The 24,735-nt window shown below is 46.9% G+C and overlaps 1 protein-coding gene across 1 annotated transcript; it reads right to left on the reverse strand.

Annotated features, from left to right (window-relative positions):
- Window positions 1-455: 455 nt before the first annotated feature.
- GTF3C2 (general transcription factor IIIC subunit 2) lies at window positions 456-22,394 on the reverse strand. Its single transcript, XM_028099429.2, has 19 exons — window positions 22,289-22,394; window positions 13,317-13,584; window positions 12,836-13,157; window positions 11,977-12,259; window positions 9,671-9,765; window positions 9,188-9,265; window positions 8,968-9,066; window positions 7,649-7,876; window positions 7,351-7,462; window positions 7,044-7,152; window positions 5,930-5,955; window positions 5,625-5,754; window positions 3,235-3,379; window positions 2,968-3,129; window positions 2,685-2,772; window positions 2,147-2,275; window positions 1,562-1,714; window positions 1,318-1,425; window positions 456-1,025 (listed from the first exon to the last, which is right to left on the reverse strand). Exons 2-19 carry the CDS (start codon window positions 13,558-13,560, stop codon window positions 807-809), a joined length of 2,730 nt encoding a protein of 909 aa, XP_027955230.1. The 5' UTR covers window positions 13,561-13,584; window positions 22,289-22,394; the 3' UTR covers window positions 456-806.
- Between the last annotated feature and the right edge of the window lie 2,341 nt (window positions 22,395-24,735).

Genomic DNA, 24,735 nt, shown 5'->3' on the forward strand with positions numbered 1-24,735 from the left:
TCTACAGAAGAAAAGACTTGGGAAACACATGATAGCTATTTTTAAATATACTCAAAAAGGCAATCACAGGGAAAAATGACTAGATTTCCTAATACCCATGGAGAAATTTATAGAAGTATACTCTTTGACTTGATATAAAGGAAGATTTTTTAAAACATGACTGCCTAGGAGTGTTCAAGTAGGGTCAGACGACCAGTGATTGGAAATATTTCATAAGCAGGAGCAAGTAAGATCTGAGCCACTGTTCTCCTGGTAGGGTGTTTGTGATGTTCCTCAGTTAAAGAAGTACTATAAGCAGCTTCAGTCCAATAAATTACTATCACCCCTCCTGGGCCTGTGTGTTGGTTACTCTAAAGAGGAAGTTGAGAAGGCAGTAATACTGGATCCTGGAATATAGTCACACAGGAGCCTTCATGTGGATACCCTCTCCAGTTCTCCAAACACCCACTCACGTGTGGTCTCAAAAACACCCAGTACCTTTACTTAGCTTTACCCACTTCACAATATGCTCAATATGAGCAATTTGACTTCCAAGCCTAGGTCAGGCCTGAGTGTTACTCATGAGCCATAGCTGTAGGCTGAGGAGCCTTGAGAGTTTGTGGAGGGATAGCCCCCCCGCCCGCAGGGGGCTGTGATGACAGAAGTCTGTGGAAGGAGAGGTATCTAAGGAGTCCTGGCAAGGCAGATCTAAAGGTCCAGGTCTGGCAGCATCACTATCCATGAAGACCCCAGTTCCTATGGCATTGTGCATGGGGGGCCATTTGTTCCTGGCAGATTTCATTCCAAAGGTCCTGTGTGGACCATGACTAGGGACCGGGCAGAAGGCGATGGCTGGTTGGAGGGAAGCCAGGCCCTTTAATTGGGGAGGACGGCTGGAACATAGCACTGAAGTGGGCTCGACTCTCAAGCTGCATACGGTGGCCCAGGGGTGAGGTGAGTCCACGGACAAAATGGATCCGAACCAGCCCAGACTGTCCCCCAGATACCAGCCATCCATAGGAATCCAGGTTTGGGCTGAAGCGGACCTGGGAAGAGAATTGAAAACAAGAGAGATGTTCACAGTTGGTGCTTTAGGGTGAATCCTAGCTGTAAGGGGGGAGAAAAAGGGCGACAATACGAAAGGATAGGACCATGATGGGGTAAGAGAGGCAGGAAAGAGGTAGGTCTATCACGCTCTGGAGGATCAGGCTGCCAGAGCGGTCTTCCTTCCTTCCCTCTGCTACCTTTTCATCCCCCATTTCATTGATCATAGCTTCAGAGTTGGGAGCAAATGAGAGTGAAGAAGGGTGGAGAAGATGAGAGAGACAAGGTTTTTACCTTGTGAATAGCCTCTAGCTGCAGCCTGTCCAGGCAGAGCTGCGAATGCCCCTCTCCTTCCTGCATGCGCAGCATTGGCTCCCTGTGGAGGAGATCATGGAAGGAACCCTGGGGAGGAGGGAGAAAGCCAGCAGCTTCTCAGTCTTGCATCTTTGTGCTGCAACTCCTTACAATGCCCTACTGTACCAGGACTAAAGTTTTCTTTTTTTAAAATGCCACACCCATTCTCCTGGCCTCAATTTACCAAATCTGTGTCTTGAAAGAGCAAGTAGTGATGGTTGACAGTTTCAGCGTAAGTTCGAGCTTTGGGAGGGTTGGGGGCCTCAGATGAAGTAGAAGAATGGTCTCGACCTTCAGGGCTGTCCTGATACGGCATCAGATCTGCTTTATATATAGGCTAGAAAGGAGACCATGAGATTAGGTCCTATAATACTGGAGACAGAATAAAAGAGAAAATTGATGGGGCGCGCCTGGGTGGCTCAGTCGGTTAAGCGTCCGACTCTTGATCTCAGCTCAGGTCTTGATCTCAGGGTCGTGAGTTCAAGCCCTGCATTGGGCTCCACGCTGGGCATGGAGCCTACTTAAAAAAAGGGAGAGAGAGAAAATTGGTTTTTGGGTAAGAAAGACTTGAAGATGGAAGAAGGTAGTATGTTTAAGCACATGCACAGATACACTAGGGTAGGGGAAGATTATGTACAACTTTGTGCTAAGACTTCCAGGAACAGTATCAGGTCTGGGAGACCTCATCCAAATTTACAGTTCTAACTTAGGAGGTCATGTGGATTAGGACCCAAAAGATGGTGCTACCATTAAATATTCATGTACGTACGAATCTTCTCTCTACAGGTCGCTTGACATTTATTGGGTTCAGTGCCATATCAGGCAATATGGCTGCAATGAGCTCCCCGGATATATCTCCTGCGGCTATTGTCCCAAGCCAGTCGGATCCTGAAAGACTCTAATAAAAAGAGACAGATTTCTTTCATTCATTCACTCACTCATACTGTTTCCGTTCTGTGAGCTGGAAACAGCCACACAGTCTGAAGTGGAAGACACACACACAGAAACAAAAATGAGTTTATCGGGTGGAGGGATGGGGTCACTGGGGGATGGACATTAAGGAGGGCACATAATGTAATGAGCACTATATAAGACTGATGAATCACTGAACCCTACCTCTGAAACTAATAATACACTATATGTTAATTAATTGGATTTAAATAAAAAAAAAGTTTATCCTAACCTTTATCCCTGATGATACAGTTACCACACATCTATCTACTTCTATGCAGAACTACTGCCTCTTCCTGACCACCAGGAGGTGAGTAAAGGAATCGTTTTCCTGTGTAACGAAGACAGGGGCTCACCCAGACAGTGCCTTTTCGAGGAGCAGTGAAATAGGCCTTGAAACCAAGGTAACCAGCATCAATATAATGAATCCCACAGAGTCCATAACTGTAAGAGGAAGACAAAATAAAACTTTCTTTTCTCCAAGACAGCATTCATTTCCCTTTCCCAATTCCTTCCAGAATTCAAATTACCTCAATGAAACAACTCTCACCCCTCCTCACCCTACACTATCTGGCACACTTTGCACCCCAACCCTTAGGGCCTGTCCCTAGAGCTCCTCCCATCTGCATCCTGCCGTACGAGGCATAGCAGTTGTCCTGAGCCACAGTGACACCATTGTAGGGGAGCAGCCAGGCCAGCTCTGTACTCAAGAAGCGCTTGATAGAGTTTATGGGTTCATACGGTCGTCGAAGGTCCCAGAATTTTATTTTGCGGTCACTTCCCGCAGAGACGAGGAAATGACTGTGGAAAGAGGGTAGAAGAGGGAGAAGATCAAATCTGAGCAAGTCTCGGAGCACCGGCCTTCCCGGGCCTCACCTCCCACCCCACAGCTCTCCTGTCCTGTACCTGTTCGCTTTGCACCACTGAAGGGTACGCACAGCCTGGTCATGGGCTAGGAAACACTGGAAAGGGTAGAGCTTCAAGGAGCCGTCAGAGAGCCGTATCCGCTGCAGGGGTGAGTTAGTGGGAAGGTTCCAGAAAACCACCATGCCTGAGACAGGGATAGAATGTATAGATATTACAGGCAAGTTCTCTCTTCTTTTGCTCTAATGTCTTTCTCTGGGCTCCTAGGACCTTTGCCTTTTACCCTCAGATGTGACCCCCTTATGAAAGGATATAGGGATCGTGATTAGCTAGCCAACATTCCCTCTGTGGTATTTTAGCTCCAACTCTCACCAACAAAAAATAGCTCAGTTTGGGACTTGTGATTGAAAGGCAGACTGAATACACCCAATAGCCTCTATTCCCTACTAAATAGAAACAAAGGGATTTATTTTTTTTAAAGATTTTATTTATTTATTTGACACAGAGAGACACAGCGAGAGAGGGAACACAAGCAGGGGGAGTGGCAGAGGGAGAAGCAGGCTGAGCAAGGAGCCCGATGTGGGGCTCGATCCCAGGACCCTGGGATCATGACCTGAGCCAAAGGCAGACGCTTAACGACTGAGCCACTCAGGCACACCCAAAGGGATTTTTTTAAAAGCATAAACCCTCTAGGACAAGGGTTGGCGAATGACAGCCCGTGGGCCAAATACAGCCTGCTGCCTGCTTTGGTAAATAAAGTCTGACTGGAAGAGTGACACCCATTCGTTTACCTAATGTATGGCTACCTTCATTGCTCAATGGCAGAGCTGAGTAGTTCCGACAATGGTCAAACAGCCCACAAGGCATAAAATATTCACTATCTGCACCTTTAGAGAAACGTATGCCAACTCTGCTCTAAGACAGAGAGAACAGGCAAGGAGCCAAAAGCAACAAGATGTAGAGAAACAGAAAACAAATGAACAAATAGAAACTAACTCTGCTGACCCAAAACAAGCTGCCCCCTGACCAGGCTGGCAGAGGAGGAGGGAATCAAAAGCATAACATTGATAAAAATAAAAGACAAGTTAAAGAACAGTAAGAATTTATTTTTTTTTAAGATTTTACTTATTTGAGAGAGAAAGAGAGAGCACGAGTGGCGGAGGGGAGAAGCAGACTCCCTGCTGAGCAGGGAACCCGATGTGGGGCTCGATCCCAGGACCCCGGGATCATGACCTGAGCCGAAGGCAGATGCTTAACCGACCGAGCCACCCAGGCGCCCCAACAGTAAGAATTTAATATAGCTGGGGAAACTATTTGTAGCTAAAAACTCAGGAAATGTAGCACCTATGAACCTTTCTTGGAAAAGCTTATTGGCAGCGAACTCGAGCTGAGCCGTACCAGTCACGTAGCAACAAGGGCAGACTGAGAGGGACAGACTGGTGGACATGCGTGATCGTTTCAATGCAGAATTGTAACTCGGGGAATTAAGACAGCAAAACAGCATCAAGAATGATGCCCCCTGATGATGTAAGAATCACCGCACCAAAGGAAACACACATAAAAGACAGAGAAGGACAGGAAGAAGCGTGAGAGTGCTAATTTCCTGACCTCCTGGGGCAAGACTACTGATGAGGTCTAACCGTGAAATTGTTGCCTGTGGGCTTCAGCTACCGGAATGCTCTTTATCTATGATCCTTTTCTCTCCCCTTTTAAACCTTGAGAGTATCTTTAAGGAACTAACATCTCTGTGGCGAAGGAACACTTATGGGGAGGTTAGCCCATCTCTCAGTTTCAATTCAGTCTTTCTCTTTTATAAAAATTAAAGTGTAAATAAATTTCATAATTTTCATTTAAAATAGCTTATGTAGGGGCACCTGGCTGGCTCAGTCGGTGGAGCATGCGACTCTTGACCTCGGGGTTGTGAGTTCCAGCCCCTTGTTGGCTGTGATTACTAAAAAGTAAAATCTTTAAAATAGCTTATATAGTATAATCCCATCACTATAGAATGCTCTCACCATCTGATCTTTTTATCTTTATATATGCAAAGAGAACTCCATGAAATGATGTTCATCCACTCTTTTTGTTTTTAAAGATTTTATTGAGAGAGAGCACGAGCAAGTGAGAGCATGAGCTGGGGGGAGGGGCAGAGGGAGAGGAAGCAGCAGACTCCCCACTGAGCAGGGAGCCCGATGAAGGGCTCGATCCCAGGACCTCGAGATCATGACTGAGCCAAAGGCAGACGCTTAACCTACTGAGCCACCCAGGTGCCCCCGTTCATTTGTTCTTAACTATGTTTTTCTGAGCAGAAAAATTCTAGTGACTTTTTTCCTTCTTCTTTGTATTTTTTTACATTGCTTAAACATAATGTCCAGCATTGAACCAAAAAGGAAACCACCACCAAAAAACAAGCATATATAGTTTTGTTTTTTTACCATTATAATAGCCAGCAGCCAGGTGGTGATGGGGCCGGGTGGGCATCCAGGCCAGGCTAAGGCACTGACCGCACTCAGAGGGGTCCGAAGCTTGCATAGACCCTACCTGAAGGGTTGCCACACATTGTACCTGCAGGGACAGAAGAGCAGGGACTAGGGTTAGAGATACTTAACATTTGCAACAAAGGCTCAAATCAGTGTTTAATCCCGCAGAGGGGGAGAGGCAGAAGGAGACTCACTGTGGAATCAGAAAGGGAGGCTCGAGAAGATGGAGCCTTGGCTAAGGTAGCAGGTTCCTCACTCACCTTATAGATGGCGGGCTTCATTGCATCTGTGAGGGAAGAAGAGCAGTAACTGATGCTCTGGGAACAGAGGACTGACGTCCTGCCCTGCCTTGCTCTTAGATCAGCCCCCCTGATCTGACAATGACCTTCCCTGACAGCCATCTCTCCTCCAGCACACTGATGAATCTACCTCTACCTGCCCCATCTTCTTTTCCCCCCCTGTTGTACCTGAGTGTGTCCTTCCTCCTGTCAGAATGGCTAACTGCTCCACTCTGCTCCCTCCCCACCCTCTCTCACCTTTTCCAGAACTTCGCTCATTTGGTTATCTTTCCTTTCTCCTGAATGATCCACCTTCTCTCTCCCTACTGGGTCATTCTCATATTCAGACGTAAATATGCACCACAGTCTTCTAACCAAATGAAACAAACACACAAACCAAACCCTTCCTTTCCCCCTTACTCACCTCCAGCCCCACCCTCATCTATGTGTTCTTCACAGCCAATCTACTTGAAAGAATTGTCCATGCATCTGTCTTCACTCCCTCACTGCCTATTCACTCCTCAGCCCACTCCTCTGCCAGACCAGCAAATATGGGATTTCTCGGGGCTCAAACCTGGGTGCCCTCTTCTTTACATACTCAGTACAGTTGAAAAACAAATTTGACAAACAGGAGCTGCCTCTCACTAATCCCTTCCTCTTCGGGCTCATCTTCAGCTCTACATTCTCTCCCTCTCTCCCCAACAAAGAGACTGTGTTTATGTGTACGTGGCAGTTAGGACAGGAGAGGTCAAGCACAGGACTGGGGGAAGGAGAAGAGTGTGGCAGGGGAGATCAGCCTTAGCAGCTCTTTACACAGCCAATCAGCTGTGGCAGCAGGAGGGGAGAGCCTGAGAGCACAGAGCAGGGAAAGGGGGAGAAGGGGAGTGGGCTGAAAGAGCCCAGTGGTAAGACTGCAGGAGAGAGTACCCCTTGCAGGCTGCTAAAGAGAGAGGTTCAGGACAAGAGGGGTGAAGTCAGAGTGAGTGGGGTGCTAAGTGAGGCTCTGTCCCAGAGGCTGGGCCGGGAGGACTTTCAGGAGAGATGGACAGGGCCGGCTACGGCAGCACCACGTCCCCTGGGCTACTGTGCTACTCACCTGGGGACTGCTGAGCCAGCAGGGCCTCCGGATGGGGCAGACTGAACAGCAGCACCTTCCCGTCGGAGCAGGCAAGAGCCAAGAGGCCCAACCTGGGCAGGAGAGGAGCCTAGAGGGGGAGACCAGATCTGTGCTGAGGCTTGCCGCCTTCAGGGCTTCTCAGAAAACTTTTGAGGTTCTGGTCCCTGGAAATGACAGGGATTTGCTGGGAAAACTCCATCCTCGGCTCTCTGTCAACTCTGGGACCTCATAGGGCCTCTCTGTTCTGCCTGAGTCCTAAGGCATCCCACAACCAACAGGGAGGTACCTTCCGAGGAGTGCCTGGAAGTTCCCATGCTCCACTGGGGCAGAACTTGAGGTCCCAGATACAGCCGTGGTCACAAGCAATCCCATAGACAAAGTGAGCCCTGTTGCCAGGACTGAGGAGAGAAAGCATATGGGGCAAATGGGCAGGGAGAAGGGGCCAAGGGCCGCCAGAGCCTGTGCTCCGCCCCATCTCATCCAGGCCCTCAGCTCCTCTCCCCAGCACCGCCCCCCCAGCTTCCCTGCCCAGGTTCTCTCCTCCTCAACCACACTCCCATGGCAGCGCCCCAGCCCCACCTCACCAGCTTTCCTGTTGCAAGGTCCCAAGGCCCCAGACTTGGAGCAGCCCAGGACCCGAATGAAGCTGGCTCAGTGGGTGTGTCTCATTCATGTCAGGGCTGGAGAAAAGGGCCACATACTGCGAAGCTGCTGCCCCCTCTGGCACCGGACACCAGTCCAGAGCCCAGAGGGGCCCCCCCGTGAAGAAGGACACATCCCAGCGCTCTGGGTGTGCTGTGATCGAGCTAAATCTAAAGAAAAGTCAAAGATGGGATGAAGAAAGGAATTAATAGAAGGTATTAAGGACTTCAGTAGGTGAATGGATAAATTAACATCCAAACAATGGAATATTATTTGGTACTAAAAAGAAATGAGCTATCAAACCACGAAAAGGCGTGGAGGAACCTTAAATGCATATCATTAAGTGAAAGAAGCCCACCCGAAAAGGCTCCACACTGTGTGATCCCAACTATGGCACATTTTGGAAAAGGCCAAACTATAAAGACATTAAAAGATCCGCGATAGCGACAGTCAGAGGGGTGGGCAGGATGAGCGGTTAGAGCACAGAGGATTTTTAGAGCACAGAGGATTTTTAGGATACTCTCTATGGTATCCTAACAATGGAGACGGGTCATTACACATTTGTCCGAATCCACAGAATGCACAACACCGGAAGTGACCCCTAATGTAACTTATGGACTTCGAGTGCTGCTCTATCAGTAGAGGTTCATCAATCAGAACACACGTGCCCTCTGATGGGGGATGTTGGTAACAGGGGGGCTGTGCATGTGGAGGAGGGAAGAGGGGGTATATGGGAGATCTCTGCACCTTCCTCTCAGTTTTGCTGTGAACCTAAAACTGCTCCAAAAAAATTAAGTCTTTAAAAAAAAAGAAAAGGTAATGAGGACAGAATGGCAGCTCCAGCTCACACTGGTATGAACTGGCCTAAGCAGAAGGTCTATGGGTGAGAACAGTCCTGAGCCACCTATCTGTGTCTGCCTCTTTTTCTTCCAAAGCCTGTCTAGCTCTAGTTCACCTTCAAAGATGAGAGGCTGTGCGTTCTGGTCTACTACAGTGTTCTCTCCAGGGCCAGTCTGTCCGGGTCTATCTGAGTAGATGTGACTTGGTAAACTGGCCCTCCATCTCCCTCGCTTCCCTTAGTCTGGCCAGCAGCGATGAGCACTGCAAATTAGAGCAGGTTAACCAGATCTAGCCAGGACTCCTACCTTGGGACCCCTTGGAACACCATCAGGGGAAGAACAGGGCCAATCTGTCATCCCTCTCAATACTCATTTTTCCTATTTCTATCTCCTAGAATCAGAAACAGATACACAATCTTCACCTGTTTATTCGGTAGAGTGTGCCATCCTCAGGAAGTCCTTCCCGCTGGACAGAAAACAGTGGAGACTTCTCTTCCTGGGGCAGGTAGGGAGCCGCTTCACTGGGGGCAGGCGAGAGAACAGCGTGAGTCTGGAAGTTTCACCCATCCCAAGATTCCCTGTCACCCTCCTGTCTTTAGGGGTGTCACCCCCTCTCAGCTTTAGAATATCTCTTCAACTTACAGTTCAGATAACAAGTGCCACTTCCAGGCCAATGGAATCCATTCTGCAAACTCCCAGTATGAATGCTTCTGCTCTCGGCTGGAGGAACAGAAGAAGCATTAATGAAGGAAAAGAGAAATTCTAGAGCAGTGCTGTCCAGTAACCCTTTCTACAATGATGGAAGTGATCTATCATCTGTGCTGACAGATACACTAGCCACTAGCTCCAAGTAGCTACTGGGCACTTGAAATGTGGCTAGTGTAACTCAGAAACGACTTTTACTTTTAATTAATTTTAAATTACATTTAAATGGCCAAACACAGCTAGAGGCTACTATGTTGGACAGCACAGCTCTGGAGCTCTTGCCTTTGGAGCAGTGCCTTTTAGTTATGAATGTCTTCAGTGTCCTGCCCTGGGAGTGCCCTCTTTCCCGTGGCCCCACTTCTAGGTGGTCCTTTGCACGCCACCACCTTCTCATCCCCAGCCCCCTTCCTCAAGTCTCACAGGTCCTTGGTGAGATGGAGGCACTTCCAAACAGGAGCCATGATGTGATTTGGTAAGCCATTGGGAGCCATTCCCCGGCAGTGTGGCTTCTGCTTCTGAGGAACGAATGGGAAAAAAGTATAAGTTAGGGAGAGACTTTTAGAGATAAGAGAAAGTCCCCAGAAGGCAGCTTTCCCAGCTTCTACTTTTCTTGGCAGCTTCCTCTCTGACTTATCAGATCTTAAAAGACTGATGTTTCTGCCATTACGATGACTTCTCCACCTTCTGCTCCCACTCCTCCATCAGAACTGCAAAGCCTGTTACGTATTTTCTGTTCACCTTCCTCAGCGTCTCCATGGCATTTGGTTCAGAGGACTTCTATTTGCTTCCTGAAACCCCTGTCCCATGGGATAGTGTCTCCTTATTCTTCCTGCCTCTCTGATATTCCCCCACCGGCGCTCCCTCCTCTGACAGGTTTGGGTAATGATGGTGTTTCCCAGAGTCCCTCTGTCTTCTCCTCAACCCTCTATACATATACTCTCATCCCATGTCCACAGCTTTGACTACCATGTTTGACTTCTTAGTAAATGTAAACTTTACCCAGTTTTAGCTTTCCTACGAATTCTAGACTTTTACAGTGTGGTGCCAACCCATATTATAGAGCCTAAGGCAAAAGGAAAATCAGTAATACAGTTCCTGTCTTTATTTAAAACTTTGATATTTTGTTCACCATAAATTTGTTGTGTTTTTTCTTTTTTAAGATTTTATTTATTTATTTGAGAGAGCGAGTGCGAGAGACTGAGAGCACCAACGGGGGACGGGGCAGAGGGAGAGGGAGAGGCAGACTCCCCACTGAGCAGGGAGCTCAACACGGGGCTTGATCCCAGGACCCCAGGATCATGACCTGAGCCTAAGGCCGATGCTTAGCCGCCTGAGCCACAGAAGCACCCTGCATTACCTTTATTTGTTAAAATGTTGCATCAAAATATTTATCTTGATTACTGAGGGGTTTGGTGTTCCCTTAAATGTTGCGCTTGAGACAAGGAAGGCACATGTCCATGCACGACTGGCAACCAGACATCTCCAGTAGGACGGCTCACGGCACCCAGGCACCTCCAATTCAGCATGTCAGAAAATGAGCCCATCACCTCCCCTGCTCACCCTCACTCCTCCCACGCTCCCACCGTTCCGCTGTCCCAAAGTCCAGCACTTAAGAGCACCATCTAAGCTAGGAACTCCTACTCCTTCCTTTGCAGCAACTGCCAAGTGCTGCTAATTCTCTGAAATGTCTCTTGTACCTGCCCCCCACCTTGGCTTGCTTCACAGCCTGATCCAGGCTCTCCCTATCATGACCTGGATAACCGAAGCTGTCTTCTGACCGCCCACTGCAGACTGACCTATCGTCCTAACTGATCACGTTATTTTTGTACTTAAAAACCTCTGTTGCACAGAGTTTCTGTGATGATGAAAATGTCTTGGGAATGGGTAACAGTGATGGCTGCACAACACTAGGAATGGGCTGACGCCACTCAGTTGTACTTTTTCGGGGGGGAGAGCAGAGGGAGGGGGGGAGAGAGAGTCTCAAGCGGGCTCCACGCCTAGCACGGAGCCTGACACGGGGCTCCATCTCACAGCCGTGAGATCATGACCTGAGCCAAAATCAAGAGTTGGATGCTCAACGGACTGAGCCACCCAGGCGCCCCCAAAAATAATTTACATTTTTAAATGGCAAATTTTATGTTATGTATGTTTTACCACAATTCAACAAACACACAAACACCTGTGTTGGCTCCTACCAGTCTGTCCTTCCATCTCCTCGAGTTTAATGCCCCACTGCTGCCCCCGCTGGTCCCGCAGGGCATTTCTATACCTTTGGGAACTTGCCGAGGGCTCTCAACAGCTCTGCCTGCTGCGGTCTTATCCTGGGAATTCCCAGAGACCACTCTCTCTGGCAAACTCCTGTTCACCTTTCAAGACCCAGCTCGGCCATCACTTGTCTGTGAAGCCCCAGCAGTTCACTGCCCTCCTTGGCACGCCAAAGCATTTGGTTCCCACCCAGGGAAGCCCTCATCACACGGTGGAGTCTGTGAGGCAGGAGGCTGTCTTAGTCACGTGTGTTTCCTAGTGCGGAGGAGGCACTCGGTAGCTGAGTGAGCGACCTCATGCACTTACACCGCCAGCCCCCGCCTGCTCGGCTCTTTCATCGTTTCTTCGTTTACTTCTTTTGGCCATCAGTTACTAGGCCAAAGCTTTCCGCTAGGGCACCCTGCAGACCCCCCTAACAATCCCTCTGCCTCCCCATTCGCTTTCTTGTTCACTCAGATTACCCCTGAAGTGGATCCTCGTGGGGTGCTTTGAGGCACCACAGGCTCAGGGTCAGAGGAGCTCTCGCTTGGGCCCTCGCTTTCATCTCCATCTTCAGCCTCAACCTGGAGAACAAAGTCTTCATCCCGTGCGGCGTCATCCTCCTCTCCACCTTGACAGGCTGCCTGCTGCCGGTTTTTCTTCGCTTTGGCGGGGCTGCTCACCTTGGGGCTCTCAGGACAGGGCACTGGAGCGGGCAGGGCCGTTGAGAGCTCTTCAGCCAGTTCCTGAAGGTACAGAAGTGCCCTGCGGGACAGGGCAGAGTCAGAGCAAACACTTAACGGAGAACCCACTTTTCCAGACACTTGGCCGATTATCCCACTGGGTCTGCCCAGTGACCCTGTGAAGCAGCTATTCATTTCCCCTCCCCCTTTGAAAAAGAACCAGAAATTTAGGGAAGTTAAGGGACTTGGCCAAGGGAGGGCTCAGATCACACATGTGGAATCTGAACCCAGGTCTGCCAACTCCAAGTCCAAGGCACTTGCCCTCTACCACAGTCAGAGATCAGTAAGAGCCCAGAAAAGAATGGGAGGGCACACAGAGACCAACAGATACTGGGCGGGGAAAATCGCAATGAAGACCTAGAGGAAACTGAAAAATGTGACAGGAAACAAGGCACAGAAAGCAATCTCCTGGACAAACTCAGCAACAGATAAAAAAGTTGCTGTGATAAGAGCTAGAAGATGGCTCAAGTCCCCAGAAGCCAGACGCTACCCGCTGCTTACCTGACAACTCGTCACAGCCTCTCAGCTCTCCAACATCTGCCCCCGCCAACCCTTCACCCCGACCGCCCTCCACCAAGCTGTGCCCCACAATCCTTACACTTGGGCAGCCCTTCGGCGGGGTCGTTCCCCAGGAGGGGTCTCAAAGTCCTCAGGGGGCCTCTTTGGAGGTGGAGACTCTGGCTGATCAAGGTCTTTGGACAACTTCAGCAGTAGCAGCTCTGCCTTGGACCTTCGACCTCGTTTCTTAGGCATGGGGGCGGATAGAGGGTTGGATTGATCTAAGAGACCAGGAACCAGAGGGGCTGATGGAGGATTAGGCTGTTGGGGCCTTTTGGGGCCTTTCCGTGTGCTACCACCTCTCTTCCGGCCAGGCTTTGAGGCCCTAGGCTTTGAGCCCTTTGACATCTCTGAAGAAAGATCTGTAGAGAAGAATATGGGTGAGACGAGAGCAGAGCTCAAACCTCCGTCGGACGGATTACACCATACCCAGGTCGGTAAGATCCTGTGAGCTCACCCTGCTCTCTTTTACCTTAAGCTAAGCACGGGGAGATAAAAATAGGAAAGGACACGGTATATACCTTGCTGTTCGAGTCTGGAGAGGCTTTCTTGTTCTGCAGGGAGCCTCCTCTCATCAAGAGAATCCTCAAATCCAGGCAAAGGTGGAGGTAAAGACATCTCTATGGAAGCCTCGGCACTAGTTTCTGAAGAGGCCTTGACATCAAGCTGATTTAGCACCTCTTGTCCCGGAGACACTACCACAGTCATGTTCCCCACGGGGCCGGCCTCCCCCAGGGCAACACAGCCGACCCCGCAGGTATCCATCAGCACCCCCTAAAATGGCTGCCCCTGCATAGAGACATACACATGAGTAGAAGGCAAAAGCTATTTGCACCGGCTCAGAGTTTTCTCCTTTCCTATCTTTTCTCCTCCCATCCCACCCACCGCCCACCCCCCAGCCAGAAACCCAACCACTCCCTGATCACTCATTCCTTTCACAATAATTACTAAGCATCTTCTATGTCAGGTACTGTTCTAGGAACTGGTAACATGACAATAAACAAGACAGACAAGGTCCCTGCCCTCAAGGAACTTACACACTAGCAGAGCTAGCAATAAACGGGTAATAAGAAAGCTACCGTTTATTTATTAAATGCTATGTGCCAAGCATTATATTCTTCGGCCAGTTTAATTTAAAGCTCTTAAGTTTACTCGTAAGGATAATGCAGTGAATGAACAATCATTCAACTTCTTTCCTTAAAACCCAATGAAATGAATCACTGTCTTCCCCTCAAAAAATAAAAAGAGAGGGTGAAAAAATCTTCCTAAACCTCCGAGGAATAGACTACAAAGAATAGCTGCCGAGGGGTGGCTGGGTGATGGACACTGGGGAGGGTATGTGCTATGGTGAGCGCTGTGTGTTGTGTAAGGCCGATGAATCACAGACCTGTACCCCTGAAATAAAAAATACATGATACGTCAATAAATAAATAAATAAATAAAAGAATAGCTGCCGATACATAAAATTTAGACCAAATTGAAGGAGGATGCCTAGAGCTAACATCCATCTTTGTGAATACTAGTCAAGGAATAGATTTATTTAATAATAAGTAAGAGTTCTCTAGTGCCCTGCCATTAATTTTTTCCTTGAGTAGGGGAGGTGGATGGCTATGAGATAATTAAGGAACATCCTACCACATTAAGAGACCTTTCCCACATTGAAGAATGGACTAAAAAACTGTCATGAATCCTTTTTTTTTTTTTGAGAAAAAGAGAGAGAGAGAGAGGACTCATGCATGCACCAGAGCAGGGGAGGGGCAGAAGGAAAGGGAGAGTCTCAAGCTGACTCCTGCTGAGTGCAGAGTCTGAAGCAGAGCCCAAAGCAGGGCCCGATCCCATGACCCTGAGATCATGACCTGAGCCAAAATCATGAGTCAGTCACTTAACCGACTGAGTAACCCAAGCGCCCCTCTTCATTCTTTTTTTCCAAACCCAGAAAATCATTTGTGCAACCATGGGCAAAAGTAAACTGATAGAGATAAACAAAACACTGAACACCAAACCAAAAAGCTGAGCAACACAGAACTCTGCAAGGGCCCAGTTTTTGGCCAGAATAACCTGCCTGTCTATGACAAAGGAGAAATAGCTCAAATCTCAGGAAGGAATCCCCCATAGATCTGTATATGCCTTAAGGATGTTTAACAGAACCAAAGTAGTATACAATATTGCTTCCAAAATGCCTAGTGGGCCACAGGAATCAGAAGGAATTGCTTTTAGGGCGCCTGGGTGGCTCAGATGGTTAAGCGTCTGCCTTCGGCTCAGGTCACGATCCCAGAGTCCTGGGATCGAGTCCCACATCGGGCTCCCTGCTCCTTAGGAGCCTGCTTCTCCCTCTGCCTCTCTCTCTCTCTCTCTCTCTCATGAATAAATAAATTAAAAAAATCTTTAAAAAAAAAAAAAAGAAGGAATTGCTTTTAAAGGCTACAGAGTAAGAGACTGAAATAAAAGAAACACAAAGAAAAGACCTACAAGATGACATAAGATATGACTATAACAATAACCAAAGATCAATTCATCCATTAAAAAAATAAAATAAAATAAAGATTTGGATTGACTTAAAAGCCAAACTATGGGGCACCTGGGTGGCTCGGTCAGTTAAGCAACTGCCTTCGGCTCAGGTCATGATCCCAGGGTCCGCATCGGGCTCCCTGCTCGGTGGGAGGCCTGCTTTCTCCCTCTCCCACTCCCCCTGCTTGTGTTCCCTCTCTCGCTGTCTCTCTCTCTGTCAAATAAATAAAAATCTTTAAAATAAATAAATAAATAAATAAAAGCCAAACTATATGCTTTGAAAGAGATGTCTAAAACAAAGGAACTCAAAGAGCTGGAAGTCAAAAGATATAAAAATATATAGGGCAAATGTAGGCACAAAGAAAACAGGAGTTTTGTTAACAACAAAGTTGAATTCAGGGGAAAAAGTATTAAATGGGACAAAAAGGGAATACTTGATAATAAATAAAACTTCAAATTATATAAAAGATAAATGTCATGAACTCTTAATTCATCAAATGACATAGCATCAAAACAAAGCCAAATCTTCAGGAAATACAAGAACTACTTCTTTTAACCACTGACCAATCAAGTAGATAAGGACAGAGAAGACATGAATAAAATGATTATTTGACCTCTCTATTGGTCAAGGTTCAGCACACAGAACAGAATCCTCTCTAGCCAGTTCAGCTAAAAGGGATTTATTACTGGGTATTATTACATGGTTCACATCAGTGGCTCCTAAAGCATGGTCCTGGCAGCATTAGCATCCCTTGGAAATTTGTTAAATGCAGATTTCCAGGGGCGCCTGCGTGGCTTGGTCGGTTGAGCGGCTGCCTTCGGCTCAGGTCATGGTCCCGGGGTCCTGGGATCGAGCCCCGCGTCCGGCTCCCTGCTCAGCGGGGAGCCTGCTTCTCCCTCTCCCTCTGCCTGCCACTCTGCCTACTTGTGCTTTCTCTCTCTGTCAAATAAATAGATGAAATCTTTAAAAAAAATAAATAAATAAAATAAAATGCAGATTTCCAGTCCTATCCCAGACCTACTGAATCAAAAACTCTGGGATGGGGCCAGCACTTTTTGTCTTCACAAAGCCCTTCAGATTACTTGGATGCACAGGCAAGTTTGAGAACCACCTGCATGCAGGATCATTGGGAGGGTTGGGGGTGAGGAGGGGCAGTTTAGGAACAAGTGCTGGTCAAAATGGGAAGTTGTCTGGCAGCTGCTAGTTCAAGAACCACAAGACCTCTCCTACGCCATGATGAGGAGGCACCTGCGAATCAAGAAGTTCCTGCCACAGCTGATGGCTCCATGAACGGCCTCTGCACTGATCAGAGCGACCTGACTCAAGAGGGAAGACCCTGCTCGGCTCCCAGGTCCACAATCATACCCCTGCCACAATCTGAACTGTCAAAATGTATGGCCTGCCTCTCTCCTCTCTAAACTCGGGTCCAAATTTGAGACCACATCTGACTGGCAAGACCTATCATATTCAGAATCTTGGATGGAAAAAAATTCCAGGAACTGAAATTTCTAGCTTTCCAGGCTATCAAGTGGAGGTTTTTTCCTTCTCTCACATCCCACTGACCCCACTGTAGAAGGTGGGATCAGTGTCTTGTCAGTTCCTCTCCAAATGCACTTGTAGACCAGCAGTCCTCCCTATTTTGTAAAAACTGTTCCTTTGAAGCCCGTAACATTCAGCTAACCCACTGCTACTCACTCACTGTAATACACTGGACCTTGTCTCACAAATCCTTTTAACCTCTAAAATCACAAAGACATCCCACTATCTGATCACAACCTCCCATCATTATATCTAGATTGCTTAACTACGATCACTTTATCTATTCTTCAGCCATATCAAGCCACCATCATTGATGTCTCCAGTTTCTCCCTGTGTTGGCCACATCCTATCTACCTTAGATGCCTTTATTTTAATCAGACTTTTGTTGATAGTATAAAGTTCCTTTCTTGTCTTTTTGTTCCACAGGACTGGCAAAATTTAAGCCCTGGATGAACCAACCATCCTTTTTCTCTATGCGTGCATCTAAGCTGCCGGAGTGCTAGCAATCACACTTTCTCTCTTGTCAGCCCCCACATTCCCTCACCCCCAACCTCTGATCCCCTGGTTCTCAGATGATTTTGCCTCTGATTTCCGAAACAAAACCCAAAGCCATTATGTGGGACATACTTCGACGTCTGGTCAAGTAGCCTAACATTCCCTGCATCTGAACCCCTCATCTACTTTCTAAGCCCAACTTCCACTTGTGTTCTAGCTCTACTCCCCCATCTCCTAAGGACACTGGAATTGTTTAGCCTTTTCTTTTACATTGTTTGTTTCCCAACTGCATTTACATGTCTCTAATTCTCATCTTAACACACACACAACAATCCTTCAACCCAAATTCTTCCTCCCTCTCACAGTCAAACTTTTAAAGAGCTGTCTGCCCTTGATGTTTTAATTATCCTGCTTCATTTTGACTAGGATATTGCCCTCCAACTCATCACTGAGGCTGAAGTCATCAATAGTTGCTGGGTCAACTAATGCAGTGGGCACTTCTCAGTCTCATTTAACTCGATCTCTCAGCAGCACGGACGCTACTGACCACACCTTTCTTGGAACATTCTCTTTTCTTCAGAGGCAGTTTAAGTGCAATGAAGTTTTAGATTTTTACAAACTTTTCCTCGATCTTTTACAGCTGTCTCACTCACACCTATTTGGCAGCCTCTTTGTTTCTTGGCAAATGTACCTCTTTTTTCTTTCCAAAGCATTCAACTTGGTTTGCTTTCTTTTCTTTTTTAGAATTGTTTTTATAAAACTTTTAGTTGACACAAAATACTTGTAAATACATGTAGAATGTAAAGAATAACGAAGTACCTATTTATCTGCCACATTTCAACTTAGCTTTAATAGCAATAACTCTTTCATACTCAAATTTCTTTAAAATTTAAACATATCACAATTATATAAATATAATGACAAATTAACTGCCATAAAAAATGTTGAGAACCATTACAATGATCTTGGCAAGCATTCAACTCAATCAGTGGAGAGAGAATGACCAGGCCTATAGGAGAAAAGCCTATAGGCTTCAAGCATTCAGTGTGCCACGGGCATCAGTCTGTACACTCTACAGAGGAAACGGGGAATGTCAGTTAACACAGGGAGCTAGTTAAATAGGTATAAGTTAAGAGAACTTCTATGTATGCCTTAAGGATTTTCCACATCAGTACACACACACACACACACACATATATATATCTCTCATTCTTCCTAGTTACTATCCAGTGTTCCTTAGAATTATAATTGTACCCATTTTACCACACCCTTGCTAGTCTTTAATTTTTGCCAATCTACTGCATGAAAGAATTCTTCCCTATTGTATTTATTTGCATTGTCCTGATAATGATTGAGGTTAGCAACTTCTTTTTATCTGTTGGACATCTATGTATCTATCTATATGTATTTTTTTTTAAGATTTATTTGAGTGAGCGAGCAAGCGCAAAAGCACAAGGAGGGGGGAGAGAGAATCTCAAGCAGACTCCTTGCTCATTGCGGAGCACCACATGGGGCTCAATCTCATAACACTCAAATCAGGACCTGAGCTGAAACCAAAAGTCAGTTACTTAACTGACTGTGCCACCCAGGCGCCTGGAACATCTATATACATTTTTTTAAAAGATCGTATTCCTTTGTCTGAGAGAGAGAATGTGAGCACAAGCAGGGGGAGCAGCAGGCAGAGGGAGAAGCAGGCTTCCTGCTGAGCAAGGAGCCCAAAGTGGGACTAGATCGAAGGACCTGGGATCATGACCTAAGCCAAAGGCTGTTAGACACTTAACCAACTGAGCCACCCAGGGACCCTCATTTTTTAAAAAAAGATTTTATTGGGGCGCCTGGGTGGCTCAGATGGTTGGGCGTCTGCCTTCGGCTCAGGTCGTGGTCCCAGGGTCCTGGGATCGAGTCCCGCATCAGGCTCCCTGCTCCTTGGGAGCCTGTTTCTCCCTCTGCCTCTCTCTCTCTCTCTCTGTCTCTCATGAATAAATAAATAAAATCTTTAAAAAAAAATAAAAATAAAAAAAGATTTTATTTATTTCTTTGTCAGAGAGAGAGAGAGGGGACATCTGTATTTTTTAATGAATTGCCTGTACATATAATTTGCCCATACCTCTATAGGACAAATCAATCTTTTATTGATCTGTGGAGCTGCTATTTTTGTTGCAAATACTTTGTTTCTACTTTTTAAAAAAGATTATTATTTTAGAGGGGGGAGGGGCAAAGAGGGAGAGAGAGAGAATCTCAAACTGACTCTTCACTGAGCTTGGAGCCATACCTGAGGCTCCATATAATACCCGGAGATCATGACCTAAGCTGAAATCAAGAGTTGCACACAACTGACTGAGCCACCCAGGAGCCTTTGTTTTTACTTTTTAAAAAACTTTATGTTTCTTGCTAAACTGAAGTTATATTTTCTGAATTAAATTTCTCAATCTTTTCCTTTATGAGTTGTTTTGTGTCTTAAAAGGCCATTTCCTACCCTAATATAAACATATCCTATTTTCTTCTAATACTCTCTAGTTTGAATCTTAAATGTAACTTTTTAAGATTTTATTTATTCATTTGAGAGACAGCGAGTGAGCACAAGCCGGGGGGAGCAGCAGGCAGAGGGAGAAACAGACTCCCTTTTGAGCAGGGACCCTGACTGGGGATCGTGACCTGAGTCACCCAGGTGCCCTTAAATGTAGCTCTTTAGTCCATGTGGAATTCTCTTGTGATAAGAGAAATGACTATTTATGTACTTCATATCTGTCTCACTTGGAAGTTTCATAAGGATCTTGGGGCATCTGGGTGGCTCAGTCGTTAAGCGTCTGCCTTCCGCTCAGGTCATGGTCCCAGGGTCCTGGGATAGAGCCATGTCCGGCTCCCTGCTCAGCAGGAAGCCTGCTTCTCTCCCTCCCTCTCCCCCTGCTTGTGTTCCCTCTCTCGCTGTCTCTCTCTGTCAAATAAATAAATAAAATCTTTAAAAAAAAAAAAAGTTTCATAAGGATCTTGCCTGACTCACTGTTGAATCCAGAACCTGGTTACATGGTTAAGTGCAATAATAAAAACTTTGTTGATTTAACGACTAACCTCTCAAGCTGCAAAAAATCCCTTTAAGGATTCACTCCTGTAGAAGGCAGCAGCAGGGTATGGTGGTCAATTTCCATTTATGATTTCACAATACAAATTCCAGACACAAGTAAAGGAAGGAATGTTTAATAAATTTGTGCTAGCGTTTATAGAAGTTTCTTTTAAAAAAAAAATTTATTTGACAGACACAGCGGGAGAGGGAACACACAAGCAGGGGGAGTGGGAGAGGGAGAAGCTGGCTCCCCGCGGACCAGAGAGCCCGATGCGGGGCTCGATCCCAGGACCCCGAGATCATGACCGGAGCGAAGGCAGACGCCCAACGACTGAGCCACCCAGGCGCCCCTATAGAAGTGTTGTTTTTTTTTTTTTAAGATTTTATTATTTATTTGACAGAGAGAGACACAGCGAGAGAGGGAACACAAGCAGGGCGAGTGGAAGAGGGAGAAGCAGGCTTCCTGCCGAGCAGTGAGCCCGATGAGGGGCTCGATCCCAGGATCCTGGGACCATGACGTGAGCCAAAGGCAGCCGCTTAACTGACTGAGCCACCCAGGCGCCCCGAGTTTATATAAGTTTACATCTGCACCTCAACTTGTTTGCAATACTGCTTCAAGGCTGCCAGGATTTCCCCAGTCAAGGAAAATAATTAGTTAACACAGTTCCTAAAGGATGGAATTACTTTAAACACACTGGTCTAATACACTGTTTCCCAAAGTGTTCCTATGGTGCACCTGGTGCTATGCAGGATGATTTTAGTGATACAAAAATGAACGACTTTATCTAACTATATTTATTTTAACTTGTATGAAAAACTCTAGCCCATGGGGGCGCCAGGGTGGCTCAGTCACTGAAGCCTCAGACTCTTGATTTCTGCTCAGGTCGTGATCTCAGGGTCGTGAGACCGAGCTCTGGAATCCGGCTCCCCGCTGGGCTTGCAGCCAGCTTAAGATTCCCTCCTCCCTCTGCCCCTCCCCCCAACTCCCCTCCGCGCGCGCGCGCGCTCTCCCAAAACAAAAACAAAAAAACTCTCGCCCATGAAACCCACGGTTTCATCTGTCTTGCTTTGATTGAGACTAAAGTACTTAAACTTGAAAAACAAACCAATTTAAAGAAAACTATTAAGAAAATAATAGTACATTAGATAAGAAGGGATGGCAAAAAGTAACCAAGGAACAGGAATGGCTTAAGTTTGTTTAACAATACGCCGCTAGGGCGAATAGGCTTCGCCATACACACTACACCTCTCTAACAAAGTGAGTTACCACGGGTGGGGCTGAAGTCCCCTCCTCCGCCTTCCCCAGCAGACAGCCTACTTGCCGCGGGATAAAAGCACCAGAAGGGAAACATAACTGGCCCTTGGCTGCGCCAATGGGGTTGGAGCGCGCGGGGCACAACCCCGGGGTTAGAAGAGCCTCATGGAGGAAGAGGATGGGACGCAGCAGAATGAGGCTAACCCGCTACCACTCTAGGAGTGATCGCCTGCCCTTCCTCAGTCATGGGTGTGGGGGCAGCTTCCACCACTAGCCTGCGTTGGGAGCGAGCCCTGAGTTTTCTGAGGCTCAGAACTACTGAAGGTTCGCTGAGTCCGAGGGATGGAATGCAAGCAGCGCCGCGGCCGGGACACAGGATGCCGTGTTACCGCACCGCGTCGGGGAAGAAGGCAAGAGCCGTGATTAGCAGGGATGAGGGATGTCTGGTTGCACTACAGGGAAGGAGGTGGGGAGTGTGATAGTTTCTGTAGCAGCGCGGGGGCTGCAGGTCGCGATGCTATGCAGAGAAGGAACAGCGGGGTCGGGAGTTGGTTCCCAATATCTTAGTGCTATGGGAAAAGGAGGAGGAGGAGTAATCGTGGGGCCCCCGCTCACCCCGCTGCGGTACACTCACCCTCACCAAAGTCCTTCCGGAAGTCCAAGTTCGAAGATGGCGCCGCCTGTCTGGTCGCGGTTTTATGACGAAATCTCGTAGCTACTCTTTATTGACCCCCTCCCCCCACCCCCCTGCCGCCAATGCACAAGGTAAACATGTGAGCTTCGTGGGTACTTTGGCCCGAAGACGTTTTCTCAGACTATGTATTCCATAATGCAGTGCGGCGAGAGTCCCGCGCCCTTTCGGAGCTGGCGAGGCTCCCGGGCTTTAGCCGCGCGGGGGACGCTGCGTGGCCTTCTGGGAATTGCAGTGTCAAGAAAGGAAGATTGACGCCTGCGCGGTGACGGCCGTCGCGCCCCGCGGGTTCCCAAGAGGCCTGTACGCGAGCATCGAGTGTAGGGCGCGCCTAGGCCTCGTTGCCGCTGAAGCCTGCCTAACCGTCAAGACTACCGGCCGTGTAGCGGACAGGGCCCGGCTGGAGTGGGAGTAACTACCCCGGCGCCGTCCGAGCTGAGGACACAGACTGAGAGAGGAAGCCTAGCCGCCGACTGTCAGAGGATGACTCGGGCCTCCGCCGCGGGCGGCCACTCATGAAGCCAAGGATGGGCGCTACAAAAACACAAACGGGTTGGGAAAAGGACACGGAAGGGAAACCAGTAGAAAAGCCTGGCGTGGGGACGCCGTAATGAGCCTCAGGCTTGACCCCTGGCCTTAGTTGGGCATAGGCCTTGCCCCACCCACTCCCTCCCTGGGGAGATGGGATGCGGGCGGACAAAGAACGTTAACAAATTTCTGCCTTTTCTTGAGACATTTAAAACCATATAAACTTTACAGGTGTCCGCATATTAACTAGGAGAGTTCAGGATGTATACATAGGGACAGGAAGGGGTGGAGTAAACCAGTCTTTCCCCCCAAAATTTCACCTATTAAATTCCCTTGGTTACACAAAACATTTGAGAAATACGTGGGAGGAGCTAGCTAAGACTTAAAACTGAAGACTCCCTTCCACCTGTCTCCACATCTACGCAATCAGTTCCTTGTTACAGATCCAAGATACTTTATATATTTACACACATAAGCAAATGCATATATATCTTTCCCTTTTTAATTCAAACCGATGACACACACTGTCCTGCATCTGGCTTAACTGAGTGTACTTTGGAGATTGTTCCATTTCGGTACATAAAAACCTTCCTCATTCTTTAAGATGACTGCTTAGTAATGATACAAATGTAGGATACAGTTGACCCCTGAACACAGGGGTTAGAAGTGCTGACCCCTGTGCAGTGGAAAATCTGCATATTAACTTCTCCCCCAAAACTTAATTACTAAATACTAAATAGCCTGCTGTTGACTGGAAGTCTATAAACTATCAACACATTTTGTATGTCAATATGTATTATATCCTGTATTCTTACAATAAAGTAAGCTAGAGAAAGGAAAATGGCAAAAAAATCCCAAGAAGGAGAAAATACATTGACAGTATTGTAACAAAAAAATCCATATATAAGCAGACCCACACAGTTAAAACCCATGTTGTTCAAGGGTCAACTGTAATTATCTTGTTCTTAATGGATATTTAGGTGGTTTCCAGTCTTTTGCAAGTATAAATAATGCTGCTATAAATCATCTTACCTCAAACATCTGCAACTATATAGGTAGGTAGCATAAATTCCTAGAGGCAGAATTGCTGGACCAAAGTTTTGATGCATTTGTAATTTTGATTGACAGGCAATCTTTCAACTGCTATGTTCCCTGCCTCTAATCTCTACCAGTTACCTTTCTAAAACAAGGAGCTGACTTTGTCGATCCTCTGCTTAGTTTTAATGATTAATATGCTCAATACATAAAAAACCCATGAGTTGATAATCCCTTTTTTAAAAAAAAGAGAGAAAGCCGACTAATCCATAACTACTCATTGTATGCCACTGGAAGTAAATAGTGATCAATTCCTGGAACCTAGCAAATAAAAGGAAAGAAACATTTATCCTTTCTTTCCAGTATGAACTCCAATTCAGAATAAACAGTGAGAAGGAATTCTTTTTAGAAGATTATGAGCTAGTAAATATGGAAAGAATCATAGAATTAGGGGGAAAAATTTTGCATCCCCTAATGAATTCAGGCAATAACCACCAGTGGTTATAAAACCACTAAATGAAAATTTGTTGAGAAACTTAAAAATTTTGAACTTTAAAACTGGACCCACTCATCACTGAACATGGGACAACCAGCTATTATTTGCCTCCTGATGTGAGGCGATATGAAACGCAGCACCACTTACTAAGTATTCTTGCCCAAGAAGTTGAATGGAAATGGGTTAGAGGAAGGAGTTAAATGATACCACATGGAAGCCAACAGTCAAATCCAGAGTGGGGAACATTTTATGATAACTTGATTTCTGGAACAGGTCAGTCCTGAGAAAAGAAGGGAGGTTGAGGAGACTGCTTCTGATAAATTGAAGACCT

This window comes from Eumetopias jubatus, unplaced genomic scaffold (genome assembly GCF_037043125.1).
Source record: "Eumetopias jubatus isolate StellerSeaLion01/CBP00866 unplaced genomic scaffold, mEumJub1_p1.0 scaffold_9, whole genome shotgun sequence".
Lineage (NCBI taxonomy): Eukaryota > Metazoa > Chordata > Mammalia > Carnivora > Otariidae > Eumetopias > Eumetopias jubatus.